At 37.5% G+C, this 22,100-nt stretch overlaps 1 protein-coding gene across 1 annotated transcript in view; it reads left to right on the top strand.

Moving 5' to 3' along the window:
- The window catches only part of ME1 (malic enzyme 1), a gene marked incomplete at both ends in the record, with an annotated part of 189,115 nt that overhangs the window by 24,174 nt on the left and 142,841 nt on the right, over window positions 1-22,100 (top strand). Inside the window, 2 exons of the mRNA XM_079716087.1 lie at window positions 5,603-5,736; window positions 12,167-12,316. Coding sequence (XP_079572213.1) covers window positions 5,603-5,736; window positions 12,167-12,316 — 284 coding nt within the window. The remainder of the gene's footprint in view (window positions 1-5,602; window positions 5,737-12,166; window positions 12,317-22,100) is intronic.

Consider the following 22,100-nt stretch of genomic DNA (forward strand, 5'->3'; position numbering starts at 1 on the left):
TTTGCCTTAAAACTTCTTTGAGAGCAATAGAACTCCATCCTGCTGAAAGGATTTTGAAACCTTATTAATGATTTTAAGACTTATGTTTGGAAAATGTAGTGTTGACATTGATGGTTAACAATTTCTCAGCCTTATAAGGAATCTATAAAGTTCTGACTTTTAAGTTAGAAATACTTGAACTAATTAAACATCTCATCTGATATTTTAAAAATCCTTTTGCTCTCTTAGGTAGAGGTGTTCTTTCTTTTTTTAAAATTGGGCAAACATCACTTAAACTACAATGTAGTTATACTTGCTTATATCCTGTAATACCTAGATGAAATAAGTTTGGGGTGTTGTACAATTATGATATTTTCTTATAAGTTTTAGGGTATCTAGGGCCAAGTGTATTTTAGATATATTTTTATAATCATTACTTATATCAGTTTAAATTACTTTATATCAGATATCTGTAAGAATTAATTGCTATGTAATAAAGCCAAATATTTTTTCTTAAAGATGTTAATATATTATTGATTTTAAATAATTGATTTTTCTGTCTCTTAAAGGAGACTATTACCAGAGAACTTGATTGCACAGCTGAATGCATTCAAAATAATCATATGATTATTTTTCTGATGTAAACTTTACCTTGGAAATGTATATTCCATCTGGCTGATGGTTTTTTTGAAGAAAGGAGATTGTATACCACCAGTAAAATTTTAAAAGTTATTATCTATGTTGTCAATTAGAATTTAAAAAAAATCAATTTCAAAGAATAATTTTTGGCAATCTGGAAGACTTGGGAGAAGGAACCATTCAGTAGAATGTGTCCAGGCAAATGTCCAATATCTCTTCTCATTCTATAGATATGAAATATGCACGTAAACTATGTTAATACATTTGAAATTGTTATATTTAAAACTAAAGCTCAACTTGATGTCTTTATTTCAGAACAATAAATAATAAAAATGTAAAGGTCTCTCCTTTCGTACTCTTTACATATAAATAATTTCTCCCCAAAATTACTGTCAACAAAATTCTAAAACATTTTTTCATAAGACCTTTTAGGACAGATATGCCATATTATCTGTAATGTCACATTTATCGAATCTGTATGTAGTTCAGTCAAAATCATAAATTATGAAAAAAATTTGGTAAAGAAATCGAAGACAAATTAGCTTTTAAAAAAGGTATTTTAAAATTTGGAATGTGAAATACATCCATAATTTGCTAAGCAAACTTTAAGTCATTTTAATTATATTCTTTTTCAAATAAGGAGCTAATTAGCTGCTGAATTGATTTTTTTATAGAACCTAATAAAATTTAGCACAGTGAAATTCACTCTTTCTGGTGTATTCGTCTCTTAGTTTTGACAAGTGTACAATGTTGTGTAACCAGTGCCACAATCAAGAAAAATTCCACCACCTCGAAAATATTCCCTCGTGCTGCCCCTTTGTAGTCAACTCTTCTCTCCACTCCCCGACCCGAGAACTGATCTTTTTAATCCTTATAATTTTGCTGCTTCCAGAATATCAAATAAATGAAACCATGCAGTATGTAACCTTTTGAGTCTGGCTTCTTTCATTAGTATAATGCATTTGCAGTTCATCTATGTTTCTTGTTTCAGTAGTTTTTCTTTTTTTTTTTTTACTATTGAGTAATATTCTTGTGTACCAATGTAGCTTAGTTGTTTCAGGTTTTTTGCGGTTATTTCTTTCCACTGTCTTTTCTACTTCTTTAAACCTTCTTTCTTCCCTTTTCTGCTTTGTCTTCTCCGAAACATATAATAGCAACTGTATAGTTATAGCAAATCAGTAATTGATTAATGATTTATTAATGATTAATGTGTTAATCCAACACATTTTTTGTTGATCACCTACAAAGTGACGGGTATTATTCTGGACACTAGGGATTCACTGGTTGAATAAAACATACAAACATCTCTGTCCTAATATGATTATGGCTTCAAACATTAAAATTAATGAATTCTGTTATCATAATGCATTACCATACGTGTAGAGATTATCTTAAAGATTTTTGTGATTTAGGTAATGTTTTCCCTTTTGCCATTCAGCTTGATTATTTTTAGTCATTATACAGGGAAAAAAGAAAAACTACTGAAGTTTGTTGGAAACATTAAAGACTGTTAGTGTGGAATATAGATCCTATTTGTTCTGTTTTTATGGCAATAGTTTCTAATAAATTACTCAGGACAAAGTTTCTTTCTCAGTTACGTTTGCTCTGTGCAAACATGGTTTCTAATATAAGTCTCCTGTTATGCCAGGAATTTTGTTTTCATTTTTGCTTGAGAGTCTCAGTTTTCTCAAGAAGATATACATAGATTAATTAGTAGAGTCTAGAAGAATAGTTGTCCTGTTTGTTGCCCTCAGCAGTGAAACAACATACCATTCTGCTGTCTAGGGATCCAGTCCAGAAGGTTTTTTAAGGAGGAAGGAAAGTAAAAGAAAGAAAAAGAGAAAAACAGGGTTGAACCTAGAGTGTATGAGAACACTTTTAGGTAATTAGAATTATAGGTGATCTGGAAACCTAATATATGTATAGCTAAGCTTTTCAACTACATAAAAGACTTAGTAGAAGTCATTTGAAAGTTAGAACCTGCATGTGTACTTTGGATACACTGTCCTTTGTTGGATAGGCCCTGCAGGAGAACCCTAAGGTAAAAATTCTTTGAAACAGGTATATGTTACCTCAACTTTTTAATAAGGAGAATGTATTAAGTTAGGCTGTCACTGTCAAGTTTTAGATGTAACTGACCTGTTTATAAATTTCTACAAAATATATTAGTATGTCTCTGTTAGTATGAAAAAATGCAATAGAGAGCCAGGATTATTACATTATTCAAAATTCAACTTATTGTTTCTCTGAATACTTTTTGGGAAGCTGCTGGTTGGTAGGAATCACATTGATGTGTCATTCTTAAAACTGCCGTATATATTTAACATTTTTCAGGGGTTTTAAGATTTAAGTTTACATATTCATTGATTTTTTAAAAATTCACAGAGTAGTAATAGGATATGAATCCAGTCATAGGACTTTAACTCTTTAACTTGGCCCAGTTCTTCAGATTTCTAAGCCCTAGTGGTTTGTTTGTTTTTGTCTAAGAGTTGAATTGGTACTTTAGTGCGTGTTGGAAAATTTGGCTAACAGCCTATGGGAGTTTGTAGTTACTAAACATCAAAGAATATAGCAAGAGATATCCAGGTGGCGTTATCATTTACATGGCATAAGGTATGGTAAACCTGTTAGACTGAGGAATTGTTTCAGACCAAACATTGGAAAATTCATGTAAAAAGACTGGCTAATGACACCAATAAATGAGTTATTGCCATTATAAAGTGAAAGAACGAGCATATGTTAGTACTTCCAATAATGAGCCTTATTCTCAGAATATCCATATTTTGATTATTATTTTTACAGGCAGATTTTCAAGGGCATAACATTCAAAAGTTTGCTGCTTCTTCACATATATTCATATGTTTTTGAGACTTTAACTTCAGCCTAGCTTTTTTCCCATTTTTAATTTCCAAGTTTTCATTTCAAGCTAGAGAAAAGTCTATTGTTTTCTTTTTCAAATACATTACTGTATATAATTCTGCTTCATTTCTAGGAAGCAGACATTTTACATTATATCTTTATATTTTAAAGTATTTTACTTTATGTCCTTATAAAAAGTTTTACTTTATATCTTTATAACAAGTTGTACCTTTAGCAGGTGAAGTATGCCTTCCATTTTGTAGATTCCTTTTTCACAAAAACATCCCTTTCTGGTTACTTTAAATTTTAAATGTAATTTTACCAGGCTTGATAGGCTAATCAGTTTCCTGAGCAGCAGTTTTAATGTTTTTAAAATTTTAATGTAAGTCTCTAAAATATTTAAAACTTTCTATTTTGTTTAATCTTGCACATTACTGAGGTCTAATTATGTCAGTTACTGTTCTGAGCACTGGGGATAAAGCAGTGAAAAAAAACCAGACAAAATTCTCTGACCTTGTGGGGTTTGCATTCTGGTGGGGACACAAACCACAAATGAAAAAGAAAATAGCATGGAAGGGTTCTAGCAACACCGCAGTGTCTCCTGGTGCGGACGGGAACTCCAGGCAGAGGACAGAGAGGCTGCGCTGGTCCGCTGTGCTCCAGGCATCTGGGAGGGGGTGATGGCACCAGGCAGGGCTGGACACCCTGGATTATCCTCTCGGAGGGGGACCATCCTGCTGCTGTCCACATGTATTAGAACTCCACAGGACTCCCGGCTGGGCATGTAATGGGGCTTTTGTAGTGAAGGAGTGGCTGCTGGTGGAGCAAAACATCTTGGAAACAGGCACCAGCCGTGCCAATAGCACGTGGAGCAAACCCGCCCATCATCACATTGGGGCCAGACCCAAAGCAGTCAGTCTAATCGAAGAAGCGTCTTGGGCTTCAGTATCTCCAGGGAGATGCTAATCTTCCAGATTAATGACTACTGGGTTTATCTGCTATTACTTCCCCTCGTATTATATCCTGGCCAGTCTCCTAGGTCCACTCTGGGTTTTTGTAGGCACTCATCAGTTCTATTTTGTTTGCTTGTTTTTGAGCCTCATAGTTCGTAAGCTGTTGTTTTTTTACAGTCAGTGTTTGTGTAAGCAGATGATGTAGGTATAATAATAAGGCTCTAATGGACTTACTGGGTGAGTCTGGAAAGGCTTTAGAGAGGAGGGAGCGTTTGAGGTATGGCTTGAAAAGAGAGAAGCAGGGAAGGAAGACATTCTTGACTGTGGTGTAGTGTAAGAAGAAAGGGGTGCGGCATGTCCAGGCAATGGTGAGAAGTTTTGTGTAACTAGGAGTGTATAATTAGTGGGAGATAGCTTGGGAGAGGAGTGTTGGAAAAGGTACCTCGGAATCATAGATAAGGCGCCTCCTGACCTATTTTATACATAGAAACACAGCAGGGGACTTCCCTGGTGGTCCAGGGGTTAAGAATCGGTCTTGCAGTGCAGGGGACACTGGTTTGATCCTTGGTCGGGGAACTAAGATCACACGTTGCAGGGCAACTAAGCCTGTGCACCGCAACTACTGAGCCCATGCGCTCTGTAGCCTGCACGCCACATCTAGAGAGGAGCCCATGCACTGCAACAAAGAGCCCGCACGCCAGAACGAAAGATCCCGTGTGCCGCAACTAAGATCTGATGCAACCAACCAACCAACCAACAAATAAATAAATAAATAAAAGAAACACAGCAGGTCGTAGGTGACCTACTCATGTTCATCATTTAAAAACCTTTTGTAATAACTGCTATTCATTTTTAAATTTAATGGTACTAATACTGATAATTATGTCTTCTTTCATTCACGTGGCTTCAGATAATTTCCTCCTATCCATTGCCTGATTTTATCTTAACATTATCTAAGTGACACAGATCTGAAAATATTATCCTAATATTTAAAGGTGAGGAAAGTGAGGTTTGAAGAGATTACATGGTTTACTCAGTCACATGGCTATGCTTGGAGGGATGCCAGATCTTCTGATTTTCAATTCCATATACTTGTTGGATTTATTTGGTGTGTAGATATGCGTTTTGTCCTTTTCCCCCCTTGAATTATCATGTTTTCCTTTTCTCCATAGGACTTGGCTTTTACCCTGGAAGAGAGACAGCAATTGAACATTCATGGATTGTTGCCACCTTGCTTCATCAGCCAGGATATCCAGGTCCTTAGAGTAATTAAGAACTTCGAGCATCTGAACTCTGATTTTGACAGGTAACATGTTCCTGAAGGTGATTTTTATATGTCTCATAAGCAACTGTCTAGTTTATTTTTTATCAGATGAGAAAGTTTAAATATTTAGTGCTTTGGAAAGAGTAGCCAACTTTGAGGAGGATTTGCCTGTAAATACAATGATGTTTTGTAAAAAATTTATCCTCTGTAGGAACATCTGAACAAATTAAAATTTTCTAAACTATATCCTCAGAAAGACAACTTTTCTCTTGTGATAAAGTTGTTGCTATGAAGGTGAATTACTAGGAAATGCCATTCCAAACTAGGTGAAAGTGGCTTTGAATCAGACACTAAGTACATTGTAGGTGAAAGTGCACTTTTTCATCTTCCAAGCGTGGTTCCGACACTTTTGTGAATTTAGGTCACTTACTTTGTTTAGAACCCAGTTTCCATGTCTCTACAAAGATAAAGGTAACAAAGATAAAGGTACCCTTGGGAATTAGCTAGCCCTAAGTTGAAATTCTGGCTGTATCTCACTAGAGCAAACCACTACACCCACTGCCATGACCATTGCATGTGCCTTGCCCTCTGCTTTTGATGCTGCCTTTTCATATTAAGGTGTTAGACCCACCTACACCTCAGTTTTTCCATTTGTGGGTTGAAGAGAATAATAGTCATTTGAAAATACTGTTGCGAAGTTTAGAAGAGAGAGCTAACCCAGTACCTAGTAAGTCTTCGTATTAGTCAGGGTTCTCCAGAGAAATAGAACAGATAGGATGTGTGTGTGTGTGTGTGTGTGTGTGTGTGTGTGTGTGTGTGTGTGTGTGTGTACACATACACATAATGAGAGGGAGGGAGAGGGAGGGAGAGAGAGGGAGGGGTTTATTGATTGATTTTGATTTCAAAGAATTGGCTCAAGTGATTATGGAGGCTTGGTCAGTCCTAAATCTCCAGTTGGAGCCCCAGGGAAGAGCTGCAGTTCAAGTCCAAAGGCAGTCTGCTGGGGGAATTCTTTTTTTGCTCTGGCGTTGGAGGGAAGGCCAGTCTTTGTTCTATTAAGGTTTTCAGTTGATTGGATGAGGCTCACACACATTATAGAGGGTAATCTGCTTTATTCAAAATACGCCAATTTAAATGTGAATCTCATACAAAAACTGCCTTCACAGAAACATCCAGAATAGTGGACCAAATATCTGGGTGCTGTGTCCTAGCCAAGTTGACACATAAAACTAACCACTCCTTTTCAACTTGGCACCCATGCACGTCTCCTTAAACCAAACTGAATCTCTGCATAAAGACAATAAAAAGTCCTACCTCTGCCTAACATGATAGAACTATCCCAGGTACAACCGAAAACACACTAACTCTTTCCCCAGAAGAGGATGTAAAGCCCTTGGTGATATTTACCTTTCTCCTTGATATCTCTTGACTTTAATACTATGATGTAAAGTTAACTATACACTTGACCCTTGGGGACTTCCCTGGTGGCACAGTGGTTAGGAATCCAGCTGCCAATGCAGGGGAAATGGGTTCAAACCCTGGTCTGGGAAGATCCCACATGCCTCAGAGCAGCAGTCGTGCACCACGACTACTGAGCCTGAGCTCTAGAGCCCGTACTCCGCAACAAGAGAAGCCACCGCAATGAGAAGCCCACGCACCACAATGAAGAGTAGCCCCCGCTCGCCACAGCTGGAGAGAGCCTGCATGCAGCGATGAAAAAAAGACCTAATGCAGCCAAAAATAAATATAATAAATAAATAAATATATTTAAAAAAAAGTACAGTTGACCCTTGAACAACATGGGTTTGAACTGTGCAGGTCCACTTACATTTGGATTTTTTTGATAAATGCATCCTACAGTACTACATAATCTGTAGTTGATTGAATCAAATGAGGAACTACAGATATGGAGGGCCAACTATAAGGTTATATGTGGATTTTTGACTATGTGGGAGTCGGCACCCCAATCTCCACATTGTTCGGGGTCAACTGTGTTTAAATACTATGATATAAACTCAGTACATCTTAGGTTACATGATAAAGGGATAAGAGAGGAAAAAATTATATTTGTCTACATATATTTGTATATCTATATTATAAATATATATATATATTTATATACACATACACGCAAACATATTCATAACCAAATAAGGAAGGACACACATGGTGATTACAGTCCTCAGTTCTGTAACTGGTCACGTGATCAGAGCTGGTATTTATGACTGCCTTCTGCCCCTACCCATTTCACGCTTCGTTTGCCTTCAGCCAGTACCTCAGCCAGTCTTTTTTTTTTTTTTTTTGCGGTACGCGGGCCTCCCATTGTTGTGGCCTTTCCCGTTGTGGAGCACAGGCTCCGGACGCGCAGGCTCAACGGCCATGGCTCACGGGCCCAGCCGCTCCGTGGCATGTGGGATCTTCCCGGACCGGGGCATGAACCCGTGTCCACTGCATCGGCAGGCAGACTCTCAACCACTGCGCCACCAGGGAAGCCTCTCAGCCAGTCTTGACTCCTTACCTGGTAGAACGAGCCAAGTCTTTAATTCTGGAGGGTCTGGGCTGTTAGTAGTCCTGTCTGAATTGGGTTGTTGTAGTTTCCCATTGACTTTAATCATGTAGACCCCCTAATGTATCTCTGGTATTCCAGACACCCTCTTCCTTACCTCCATTATGGAGTGGGAGTCCGATTTCCCCTTGAAGTCAGGATTGGTCACCCCAGCCAGCACAGCAACTCCCTTCTTTGCCTGTTAGTTCGGAGGCACGTGGTGCCCAAAGTGACCAGGGGCAGTCTTAACTTCCAGCTCAGTGGAATCATTGTCTCCTGGTGGAAACACCCGTCCCTTTAGAATGAACACTTCTAGGCCAGTGGAGCATAATGTCACAGGGACAGGAAGCAGGAATTTTGCTGGCGGGTCACTGGGGGATAATGGTGAGTGGTGCCACTTCCATTTCCACCCCTGTGATTCTGGGACCTGTGAATGCTGGCTATGGGAGAAATAGAACCATATATTGGATGTGGATTCAGAGCATGTATAACCTCCTGGAGTATCTTGCACCAGCTTTACAAGGTGTTGCCACCTAGCTGGTGCTGTAACTGAATCTTCAGAAGGCCATTCCACCATTCTGTCAAGCCAGCTGCTTCAGGATGGTGGGGACATGGTAAGACCAGTGGATTCCAATGAGCAAGGGCCCATTGCCTCACTTCATTTGCTGTGGAGTGAGTTCCTTGATCAGAAGTCATGCTGGGTGGAATTCAGTGGATGAGGCATTTTGTAAGTCAGAAGCATTGTGTGCAGGGAAGGTAAGTCTTCATACAGAGTGTCTCTTCCAGTAAGAACCAGTGCCATTCCTTCCGTGATGGACGCTGTCCAGTGTAATCAACCTGCCACCAGGTAGCTTGCTGATCACGCCATGGGATGGCGGCATATCAGGGGCTCAGTGTCGGTCCCTGCTGCTGGCGGATGGAACTCTCAGCAGTGTCTGTGGCCAGGTCCACCTTGGTGCGTGGAAGTCCCTGTTGCTGAGCCCATGGGTACTCTCCATTCCTGCCATGGCCACTTCTTTTATGAGCCTGTAAGTGATGACAGGGCAGCTGAGGAAAGAGGCCGACTCAGTTTATTCAGCATGTATATTTGCTGCTTAAATTCCTCCACCGTCCCTTTCACGTATTTCTTAAGTCCTTCCTTCAGCCTCTTCCGTTTTTAGTTTATGTTCTTTTCCTGGGCCATTTTATCAGCTGCCTCCTCGGAGCTAGTGATTGGCATATTTTTATCACAGACTGTCCCTCAAAAGAGTTTTGTTTAATTAATTTATTTATTTATTTTTGGGTGTGTTGGGTCTTTGTTGCTGTGCGTGGGCTTTCTCTAGTTGTGGTGAGCGGGGGCTATTCTTTGTTGTGGTGCTCGGGCTTCTCATTGCGGTGGCTTCTCTTGTTATGGAGCATGGGCTCTAGGCGCTTGGGCTTCAGTTGTTGTGGCTTGTGGGCTCTAGATCGCAGGCTCAGTAGTTGTGGCACGTGGGTTTAGTTGCCCCGCGGCATGTGGGATCTTCCTGGACCAGGGATTGAACCCGTGTCCCCTGCATTGGCAGGCGGGTTCTTAACCACTGTGCCACCAGGGAAGTCCCTGTCCCTCAAATATTTATTGAGTATCAACTCAGTGTCAGGTGCTCTTTGAGATATTGGGATTGTAGACGATGATCTCTGCCCTCACAGAACTTACCTAAATTATTTTTTTTTAAATATTTAAAAAAAGAAGTAAATAATAAAATAATAAGTAAATTATTTAATATGCTAGAAAGTGACAAGTGCTAATAAAAAAAAGAAAAGGTAGGGCTCCCCTGGTGGCTCAGTGGTTGAGAGTCCGCCTGCCGATGCAGGGGACACGGGTTCGTGCCCCGAGCAGGGAGGATCCCACATGCCGCGGAGTGGCTGGGCCCGTGAGCCATGGCCGCTGAGCCTGCGCGTCCGGAGCCTGTGCTCCGCAACGGGAGAGGCCACAACAGTGAGAGGCCCACGTACCGCAAAAAAAAAAAAAAAAAAAAAAAAGGTGAAGTAGGGTACGAGGGATGAGAATGCTGGAGAGCGAGTGGGTAGGGTCACTTTGTATTGTCAGGATAGACCAGTTTGCTTGGTCAGGATGGACTTCACAGAGAAGGTAGGTTATGAGCAAGTAATGAAAGGCAGTGAGGAGGTTAGCCATGAGGAACTCTGAGGAACAGTGCTCTTTAGCTGGTATATTCAGGGACCAGCAGGGAGACCTGCGTCTGGAGCAGGATGGGTCGGGGGAAGAATGGTAGGTCAGGAGAGCGGATCAATGAGGTCACGGAGGACAGATTATATAAAGACAGATTGTGGAGGCCACTGACGGACTTCTGCTGGTACTCCGAGTGAAAGGGGGAGCTGTTCAGGGTTTTGAGCAGAAGGTCAACGTGATCAGAGCTATATTTCCAGAAGACTTGCTGCAGCGTTGAGAATAGAATGTAAGCCAGGAGAGTATTTAGGAGACTCTTACAGGCAAGAGATGATGGTGATTTAGATCCAGGGTGGTAGCAATGAAGGTGTTCAGGTTGGGATATATCTTGAAGCAAAGCCAACATGATCTCTTAATGTAATATATATTAGAGATGAGTGTTAGAGACCTCCCAGAGAAGAGGAGAAAATAGCAAAGAAACAGAAAAGGCATGATCAGTGAAACAGGAAAACCAGAGAATCTGCTGACCTGGAATTTAGGTAGAGAGAGTGTATGGAGCTCTAGGGAACGCCACTTGTGTCAAATGTCCTGACAAGTAAACTAAGATAAGGTCTGAGGATTGATCATTGATTTGGCATTGATGAGTTCCACATGGCGAGATCAGTGTTTAGCATGTCTAAAAGTCATCATCTTCTTCCCAGTTGTTAATTTTGGGGGTTGAAATAACTCATCTATTTGCCAGGCATTAGAATCCTTGTGTCTCTGACTCCACTTCTGTGCATTTTCAACTATTCCAGGGAATGAGAACCCCAAAAAAGCTGGTAAGGCTATTAAGGACAATTTTGCAAGATTCTTTTAAGTTGTACCAGGCAGTTTTGAGTTTTATTCTATAAACCATTGAAGGTTGCAAGTAATATGATAAGGTTGATATTTAGACATCCTCTAGAAAGAAAACTACCTCTAGAAAGAAAAAGACCATTTGATGTAAGTAAAAAGTCCCTTGAACTTGCTTACCTTATTAATTTTTAGGGTCAGTGCTACATTCCTTACTCATTTTCTGCTTGTTGTTTCCCTTGGCCATTCAGTACTGCAAGGTAAAGGATGAAGTCTTTCTATTTACTTAATGTTTAAACTATATCTACAGTGGTGTTTTCATTTGTCTTTGATTTGAAAATAGGGACAAAGTCTTTTCAAATATTAAATTAAACTGCTATTTCAGCACTGATTTTTTTTTTTTTTTTTTTTTTTTGGGTGCATTAGGTCTTCCTCGCTGCATGCCGGATTTCTCTAGTTGTGGCGAGCGGGGGCTACTCTTGGTTGCGGTGCACGGGCTTCTCATTGCGGTGGCTTCTCCTGTTGCGGAGCACGGGCTCTAGGCACGCGGGCTTCAGTAGTTGTGGCACACGGGCTCAGTAGTTGTGGCTCGAGGGCTCTAGAGCGCAGGCTCAGTAGTTGTGGCGCATGGACTTAGTTGCTCCGCGGCATGTGGGATCTTTCCGGATCAGGGCTTGAACCCATGTCCCCTGAATTGGCAGGAGGATTCTTAACCCCTGCGCCACCAGGGAAGTCCCTCAGCACTGATATTAACATTTTGAATGACATGAGCTCAGGTTTATGGTACTTCATTTTTTGAGATGATTAGGAATACTTCCAAAGTCTTTTGATCAGATGTTTTCTGTGTGACCTACTGTATACTTTGTTGAGAAATGTTTAGTTAGCTTTCAAACAGCTATTTTACAACTTTGTTGGAACGTAGATCTAATTATGTCCAATTTCCACAGGTATCTTCTCTTAATGGATCTTCAAGATAGAAATGAAAAGCTCTTTTATAGAGTGCTAACGTCTGACATTGAGAAATTCATGCCTATCGTTTATACGCCCACTGTGGGTCTGGCTTGCCAACAGTATAGTTTAGCATTTCGGAAGCCAAGGTATGTAAACTCTTAAGTACAATTTGTGTCTTTCTTTTTTTTTTGTAAAGTGTTTGCAATAATTAAAAAGAGTTATGGAATGGAATTGAAGTCTGGAAAAATCTAAAACAAACTTCATTTAAAAGAACATTTAAAAATATAGTGTTTTATTTCTGATTTAAGATCATGGGAAAGTATTTTTTTATAAACCAATTTATGTTTCCTTTTACAGACAATAAATGAGCTTTTTTTGGGGGGGGGAAGTAATTGATCTTAATTAAGCTTGGCTCTGAGATGGTAATTACCACTATTATGTTTGCATTTTACAAGTTAAAACAAAGATTCCCAATTTTCCTGAAAATAAGGAGTATATTGTTTCCTAAATTCAGAGCTGGCATTAAACTGGCTCTTTTGTTGATTTCTTTTAAATGAAATTGTAATCACCGTTAAAGATGTATAAAATATATAATTTAGTTTTTCTACAACCATAGCTTTATTTATTATATCACTTTAAATACTTTTGCAGCAAGAAACAATTGAAATAAATATCAGTGCTTTTAACAGCAGCAACAATAAAAGCTCGAGTTGACTGTATTTGTGCTGCTTATAGTTCTGAATTTAAAGATAAAAAAGAAATGTTTATAAGTTTATACCACAAAAAAAGCCTATTGAAAATACTGTCATTGAAGTGGGTATTTCTGAGGTAAGATCTGAAAGTTAGATTGAATATGTAGATTTCTTGAAGGTATATTGATGTAGTGATAATATTTTGCACACTTGTGCTACATTACCTTTTGTATAAAGAAAAGAATTAGCCACATTATCCCTTGTATAAAGGGAAGAATTATATGTAGATGGTCTGTTAAATTACACTAATAGCATGTATCTATGTTGCATTTATATAATGGCTATGTTAACAGTGAATAAATTTTTTTCATAGAAAAACAAGAGTTAGAATTTAGCTGGTAATTGTATTATGACAGATAATTCTCTTTTGAGTATATCAGTATTTTTTAATCTTACAAATAATACATATCCATTATTGAAAGAATGAGAAAATGCATATATACAGAAGGAAGAAATATTTTAAAAGTATGCAATATCATCATCGCAAAAATTCTGATACATACAAATACATACCGTTTTCCTTATAGAAGGGATCATACTGTATAAACTGTTCTTTACCTTACTGTTTCCCTGAGTGACATCGTAAAATATATATGTCTGTCCACGTCTATAAAATATATTTCTACATAAAGAAAGACTCTTAATAAAAGTATAAGTGTATACATCTTAGCTGTTTTAAAATGTAATTTAAACACATTTATTGAAATTCAAAGTTTTCTATGAGATCCTGAGAAGTGCTAACGACTATAAGACATGTAGAAGAGCTTAGCTCCAAGTATTTGGGTTGAAGTTGACATGGAAATCCCAATAGCAACAGTTATTTTTTTGAGCACTTACTACGTACTAGATTTTCTACGGGCTTGGGATACATTGGTTTATATATAAATCTGAAAGCGGAAGAGACAGGGAAACAAAAAGTAATTGTCTAGAGTGTTGGGAGGCAATAAGTGTTATGGGGAAAGACAGAGTTGAGCAGGAAAAGGGGGATGCGGAGTGTCGTGTGCTTTGGCGGAGGGGCAGTAGCTGTTTTACATAGAGTGGACGTTGTAGGTGTCATTGGAAGATGCTATTGGAGGGTGGGAGGGGGAGATACGAGGGGAAACGTGCACCAGGCAGGAGGGATGGGCAGTGCCAAGGCCCTAGGTGGGAAAATGCCCGGAGAGCAGGAGTAGCATAGAGACAGGGTGGAGTGAGAGGGGGCTGAGCAGCAGATGAGGTCACAGATGTAGGATAAAGAAGAGGGTATAAGAACCCATAGCTCCTTGTCGGCTACTTTGAAGACCATTGGCTTTTACCATTAGTTAAATGGGTAGAAGAATCAGGTAGCAGGCGATTGCAGTAAACCTAGTGAGTGATAACAGTGGCTCACATTAGGAGGGTAGCAATGGAGTTAGGGGCAAGAGTTCAGTTTCTGGATAAAGATAAAGTCCCGAGGACTTCCTATTGGATCGGAGGCTTCCTAGAGCAGTGGTTAAAAGTATGGGCTCTGGAGTAGATGGCCTATTTTCACTTACTGGTTTTTCCACTTGTTCTAGTGTTGAATAAATTAGTTAACCTTTCTGTGCTTCAGTGTCCTCCTCTGTAATGTGGGGATAATACTACAGCCCAACATCCTTTATCTACATTTTTTAAATCCCAAACTTTGAAAACCAAAACATAAAAAAAAAAAATCTCATTTGGGACCAAACCTGATCTATCGGAGCCCATTTGGTGGCAAAATTTGAACTGAATTTCTATGGGGATATTTATAGGATTTATGTGACTTAGTGTCATTTTTTTTTTCTTTAGAAGTATTAGTGTATTTGATTATGGAGAGCTTTGTCAGAAATCTGATAGATATGTAGATAGATGGATAGATAGGTAGATAGATAGATAAGAAGGAGAGGAGAGGGAGAGGAAAGGGGAGAGATGGGGCGAGATGTAGCAGGGCAATCATAGCAAAATGCTCACAAATGTTGATTCTAGTTGACATATTCATGCTATTAGTCTATCAGCTTTTCTACAATATTTGAAATTTAAGTAAAGGAATACTTTACTAACAGAGAAAGTAAAATTTCCACAAGTGTTTCTAAATGATCTCTTTATGGCAGTTTTCTGTCATGTTGATTTTTTTTTTTTTTGGTCATGTTGATATATATATGTATATTTTTTTGCGGTACACGGGCCTCTCACTGTCGTGGCCTCTCCCGTTGCGGAGCATAGGCTCCGGACGCGCAGGCTCAGCGGCCATGGCTCACGGGCCCAGCCGCTCCACGGCACGTGGGATCCTCCCGGACCGGGGCACGAACCCGTGTCCGCTGTATCAGCAGGCGGACTCTCAACCACTGCGCCACCAGGGAAGCCCTGAAGTTCTTTTTTATTGAAATAATATTTGACGTGCAATGTTATGTCATCAGGGAGGCCGTCTGTGGTTGTGATATCCCTCCTGTTTGTCTGCTGCCAGCCCGGGCGTGTGGGTCCTGCGTAGAGCGTGTCTCCACCTCTTCTACCCATCTCATTGTGGCTCCTTCTTTATATATCTTTATAGTTGTGGATAACCTTTTCTGCTAGTCTTTAGGTTGTTCTCATAGACAGTTGCTGTGTAAGTGGTTGTCATGCCTGTGAAGGAGGTGAGTGTAGAATCATCCTACTCCATCTTCTTGATCCTGCTCCCCCCCTTAATTCTTTAGTAGAATAATTCTCATGGGCTCTCCCATGATTATAAAAAAAGAAACCTGTTTGAAGCTGTGTTATGTGACATATATCTAGATATTATATTTAATTAGAAAGGAAATTGTGATTGTGTTCGAATAATGATGGATCTTTCAGGCATCAGTCAGCATCTAGACTATTTTTTTTTTTAAGCCAAAATTGACAAATGTCTTTTCAACCTTTCCTACTGCAACAATAGGTATTCAAAGACATTTAGAAGGAGGACTATACCTCTTGTTATATTTACTTTGTGGGTTTGGTGGTAGCAATTAGGAACATAATTAGTGAAAGTTAAGGGTTAATAGTACAAGTACTGAGCTTAGTACAGTTGCAAATAGGTATATCTTTTGATCTTATACTTTTTAATATATCTTAATGACATGATACTTTCCTATGGCTAGATATTTATTTTTCATTTTGAATATGGCATTAAAATCTGGCTAGGCATCCAAAAATAAATTCTTATATGAATAACTCTACTTGTAACATTTTTTTCTTGAGGTATGATGCTGGAATATTCATTTGTTGGTGTTGTGTGGAATTTCTTTTCTCTTTGGCATAGATACATTGTGTGGGTTTTTTCAACATGTCGTGGATAATGATTTTTAAGAATGTTGTTGAGTTTGCTTAGATTACCTTGTTCCCATAACATTGAATTCTTGCAGAATTTTCAGTATTTGGTAGTGCGTTATGCTTATGTCAACACATCTAATTGTGGCTAATTTGTAGTTGATAGAGGTGTGATTGTTGGAAGCTAAAGACAGTTCTTTTGTATATTTTTGCAGAATGCTAATCCTACTGTGTTACTTAAATTACTTGTATTCTGTGAAACTGTTCTTAAAGAAAAGTTTTGTGCAAATTGATAATGCAGGTTTATGTAAAGGACAGCTAAAGCAGATTTATGTAATTTCTTTGGAAATATTTCTGCCTGCTATATTTTACACTGCATTTTCCAAGAATCATCTCCTTCTCCTGTAAGTTCTTATTAGCTACATTACCACTTCACCATGCCTTTGGCAGTTAATCATGTTCCTATTTTTGGTGTTTTGAATGTTCTATCAGGTACTCTTGGTCTCTTTTCTTTTTTAATTTAATTTATTTCAGTTTTTTTTTTTTTTTTTTTTTTTTTTTGTGGTACGCGGGCCTCTCACTGTTGTGGCCTCTCCCGTTGCGGAGCACAGGCTCCGGACACGCAGGCTCAGCGGCCATGGCTCACGGGCCCAGCCGCTCCGCGGCATGTGGGATCTTTCCGGACTGGGGCACGAACCCGTGTCCCCTGCATTGGCAGGCGGACTCTCAACCACTGCGCCACCAGGGAAGCCCTCAGTTTTTAAATTGAGGTATAATCGACATATTATATTAGTTCCAGGTATATAACGTAACGATTCGCTATTTGTACATATTGTAAAATTATCACCACAAGTCTAGTGAACATCCATCACCATACATAGTTACAAAAGAACTTTTTTCTCGTGATGAGAACTATTAAGATATACTCTCTGAGCAACTTTTAAGTATGTAAAGCAGTATTATTATCTATAATTGCCATGCTGTATATTACATCCCCAGGACTTATTTATTTTCTAACTAGAAGTTTGTAACTTTTGACCTTCACTCACTTTTCCCCGTCCCCCTCCCCCTACTTCTGGCAACCAACAGTCTGTTCAATCTACAAGCTCAGTTTTTCTTTCCCCTCTTGGTTTCTTTTGTTGTCATTTTACTATTCATTTAGTTACAACTAGACTGTAAGCATCTAGAGAGAAAGGATCATATTTTAGAATTTATTCCTGTATTTCCCATGCTGTTTTAAGCTTAGTGTCTGTTGGTGCTGAACGAATGTATGTTGTTTGCTACCTCACAGAAATAGTAACTTAATATTCCTCTATTCATCCACTCACGAAGAAAAACATAGGTATTGGTATGCTCTTTGTATCTCCTACTGTTTTAAGCTTACTGTTTTAACAGGTAAATTCTCATAAGTAATAGATCCAAAAGAAATTAGCTTCATTCCAAGGAATCAGGTTGTGAGGAAGTAAAGTTCTGATTAAATATAGACCATACAACTTTAAACACATAACTACACTCCTTTCAACTACTCATCTCTATACAGTACATCACTGATACAATTTTGGCAAAAAGGATGAGCTAATACAACAGTTTGTCGGTGATAGTTTTTTTAAAAAAGCATTTCCAAAGTCTGTTCTGACTAGTACCATTAATTGGTTTGCCAACACTTAGGTGAAAAAAACCATTCAGTGCTCAATTTAATTGGAGAACCAGAGTTAACTAAAATTAAATAGGATTCTTTATTGTAAAATTTCTCAGAATAATATGTATTTTGAAAGTTTTTTGGTTGAGGAGAATTAGATTTAATATAGATAATATAGTTAACATAATTTTGGCACAAAGTAGTTTTTCCCAAGTAGTGGTTATTACAGCTGGTACCATTATAACTCCTGGATTTCTGGATGACTAAAGGAATGATGGTGTCATTCACTGAGTTTCAAAATAATTGAATATGTTTATGAGAGATATAGAAAGTTCTTTTGGGGACATGTTGAGTGGTTTTTTTTTCTTCAGGTGTTTTATTTTATTCTTTATTGAAGTATAAAGAATAAAATAACACATTGATTTACAATGTGTTAGTTTATATGCAGAAATATATATATACATATATATTCTTTTTCATATTCTGTTCCATTATGGTTTATTACAGGATATTGAATATAGTTCCCTCTGTTGTACAGTAGGACCTTGTTTATTTTATATATAGTAGTTTGTGTTTGTTAATCCCAAATTCCTAATTTATCCCTCCCCAGCTTCCCCTTTGGTAACCATAAGTTTTCTATGTCTGTGAGTCTGTTTCTCTTTTGTAAATAAGTTCATTTGTATCATATTAGACTCCACATATAAGTGATATCATATTATATTTGTCTTTCTCTTTCTGACTTATTTTACTTAGTACGATAATCTCTAGGTCCATCCATGTTGCTGCAGATGGCATTATTTCATTCTTTGTTATGGCTGAGTGGTATTCCATTGTGTGTGTCTATATATATATATATATATATATATATATATATATATAGACACACACACACACACACACCACATTTTCTTTATCCATTCATCTGTCGATGGACATTTAGGTTGCTTCCATGTCCTGACTATTGTAAACAATGCTTCTGCGAACGTTGGCGTGCAGGTATCTTTTAAAATTATAGTTTTGTCCAGATATAAGCCCAGGAGTGGGATTACAGGATCATATGGCAACTCTATTTTTAGTTTTTTAAGGAACCTCCATACTGTTTTCCATAGTGGCTGCACCAATTTACATTCCCGCCAGCAGTGCAGGAGGGTTCCCTTTTCTTCATACTGCCTCCAGCATTTATTGTTTTACATTTTAATGATGGCTGTTCTGAACAGTGTAAGGTGATACCTCATTGTAGTTTCAATTTGCATTTCTCTAATAATCAGTGAAGTTGAGCATCTTTTCTTGTGCCTGTTGGCCATCTGTAGGGACATGTTGAATTTTAAATGTCTTTGGGACTTCCAAATTGAGGGGGATGTCTAATAGGCAATTAAATGTATGGACCTGGAACTTAATGTATTTAAGGATCCTAGTATTTTAACTCACACATTGTATATGCTACATAAAAGGTAAATGTTTTGATTTTGGCAATGATGAAGATTATAAACAAGACTAATTGTCAAAGAGAATCAATAAGATGCAGGTTTTTGCTTATTTTTTCCCAGAAAATTCTTAGAGAAATGCATGGAAGGAAATACTAAGATGAACCAAAACAAAATACTAAGATCGTTTTTCTACACTTATTGTTTATTTGTATACATATTTCCTTTGGAATTCCAAAAAGGACTTGAAGTACAGTATTTGTTATTTAAATTGTGAGGACCAAGCTTTCTTTATTACCTCATGTGCAATTTCATATGAGAATGTCTACCTAGTAATATAGAAATGGTCATAAACATGACCATGATTAGACCATGATTATTGTAATGGAAATATATAGTTTCTCCAGAAGGGCCAAAAGTTCAGCAAATTTTGTAGTCTTATAGGGTGAGGGTGTCGGTTTTAACTGATATTTGGTTTATGAAAGAGCAGTTAAGAAAAAAGCTTAAAAGGAATAAATATAAAAAGAAACCTTCCCAAAGCTAATACTCCTTTAACCCAAGAATGTTCTCATTATATGCTGCAGATTATAATTGGAATAGCTATCAAATGAATAGTTAATAGGATGAACACTTTCATATTGTATCCTGTTTTATAAATGTTCACATTTTAAATCTATCTGGTTTTTTTAAACAATCTTTTTTTATATGTACTATACAGGTATATGATGGAGATTTTACTTTATTAAGCTATAAGTATTTCATTAACTCAGTAATTAATTATAAATAAGGACAGTTTAAGTTGCTTATGGAAAAGAAACATGATTTCACAGCCAGTTTTTTTAAACCTTTTTTTATTTGAAGGATAGTTGATATACAATATTTTATTAGTTACAGGTGTACAACATTGTGATTCAATATTTTTATAGATTATACTCTGTTTAAAGTTGTTATAAAATAATGGCTATACTTCCCTCTGCTGTCCAATATATCCTTGTAGCTTAAATCTTTTACACATAGTAGTTTGTATCTCTTAATCCCCTACCCTTATCTTGCCTCTCCCCTCTTCCCTCTCCAGTTTTAATAGCTGTGAGTTAGATGTTTAACCCGGTAAAGCTGTGGTACTTTGAATAGTTTTAACCTTTGTGACATGGTCCTTTGTGATCCATTGTGATGTAAACTGCCAAGTGATCCAGTGCCCAGAGTATCTCTTGCTTTCCTAGGTCATCTCACTTTCAGAGCTAAGGGGGCTTCTGGGAAGAGGTCAGAGGAGGTCCTAAACCTCTAAGTAGTCCTGGATACAGAGCTGCCCAGGTGGACCAGGACTATTTTTTATTGAATTTGGCTTTCTTCGATTAAGCCACTTTAGAGTCTTTAGAAATATTTAGGAGACTTTTGAGAATAGGGAATATTTTTGGTTGATAGCTCTGGTTCAGTTTGTAATTTTTCTTTTTTATTGTATTGGAATTTTCTGTTTCTACAATTTTATTGTGTTAGAGTCTCTAGAAATTGAAATAGTTGGTGTTTAAGAGAGCAGCTAACTTTTTAATGCTTCTAGAAAAGTTATCATTTAAATATTAGATATTAATAAGCTTTTAACCCTTTATCCATGGTAATAAGCCTTTGATTTGGATTTATACTTCTTCCAAAATATTCTTTTGTTCATTTCTTTTCCCAGGACATAGGCCTGATATTTGCATCTACCCAACCTCCCTTTTTTTTAAAAAAAAAAACAACACTACATGATAGAATTTTTTTTTTCAAAAGTATGAAACAAGTTATTGGAATATTTGGACGAATTCAAGTCTCTTAACTGTTACCTCAGTTGATTTTTTAGAGATAATTATTTGCAAAAAGTTGATTTTCATTTATTATGGAGATTTAGAGGAGGATGATTTGTTGAACTACTAATTAATTCAAATTGACTAATTTTTTCTGAACAGACTAAATGTCATATTTATGAAAATGTATGTGTGATTTGTGCTAAATAAGAGTGAGGTAGAGTAGCCTATATCTTAAGTTCTGGCAATACAGTGTGTGCCCAGAAGTAGTTTAAAATACCAAACTATCTTCTTTCTTAAGTATTGCGTTAATTAGGAAAAATCTGGAGAATGGAAAAAATGTAGGCATGATTCAAAGAGTGTTCTTTCACATCAGGATCTAAGGATTGTCTAATCGTTTGAATAGACATATAAATCTCTTTTGCAAGGCACTGAAACTTATCTTTTACTGTAAAAGACCCTTAAAAAGTGTCAAGTAACAGTTCATCAAGTCTCCATATTCACCCAGAGACTCTAAGTGTGGAAAACTTGAATGGAAATTTAAGTTTAGGATCCAAAAATAACTTTGCTACAGTCTGTGTGGTACACCCAGGTGTTTTAAGTTTGCACATAGCATATGGAGAATTATGAAAAATTACCAAGTTTTATCTCCGGTAGTCTTTATGAAAGTGTATTAATTTGGACGTTATTATGTTTTTAAGAAGGATTATAAATGCCAGTCTTCATTACTAAAAATAAAGAATTTTTTTAAGGGGAGGCAATAAATGGTTCTTTACGTCACCTTCCCAGATCACATCTGGAATATTGTGTTTAGTTTTGGATTCCATATTTTTGAAGGGACATTGGCAAACTGAGATATACCCAGAGAAGAGTGACCAAAGCAGTGATAGTTATTGAAAACTTATAATGTGAGAAAGAGTTGGTGGAAATAGAAATGTGTAGCCTAAAAGATAAGACTTGAAAGGGACATAGTTAGGTCTTCAATTATTTGGAAGATTTTCATGTGAAAAAAGAGTATACTTGCATGGAATACCCTCAAAATATAGAACTAAAATCAGTAGATAGAAGTTATTACA

This window comes from Hyperoodon ampullatus, assembly GCF_949752795.1.
Source record: "Hyperoodon ampullatus genome assembly, chromosome: 12".
In the NCBI taxonomy this organism is placed as follows: Eukaryota; Metazoa; Chordata; class Mammalia; order Artiodactyla; family Ziphiidae; genus Hyperoodon; species Hyperoodon ampullatus.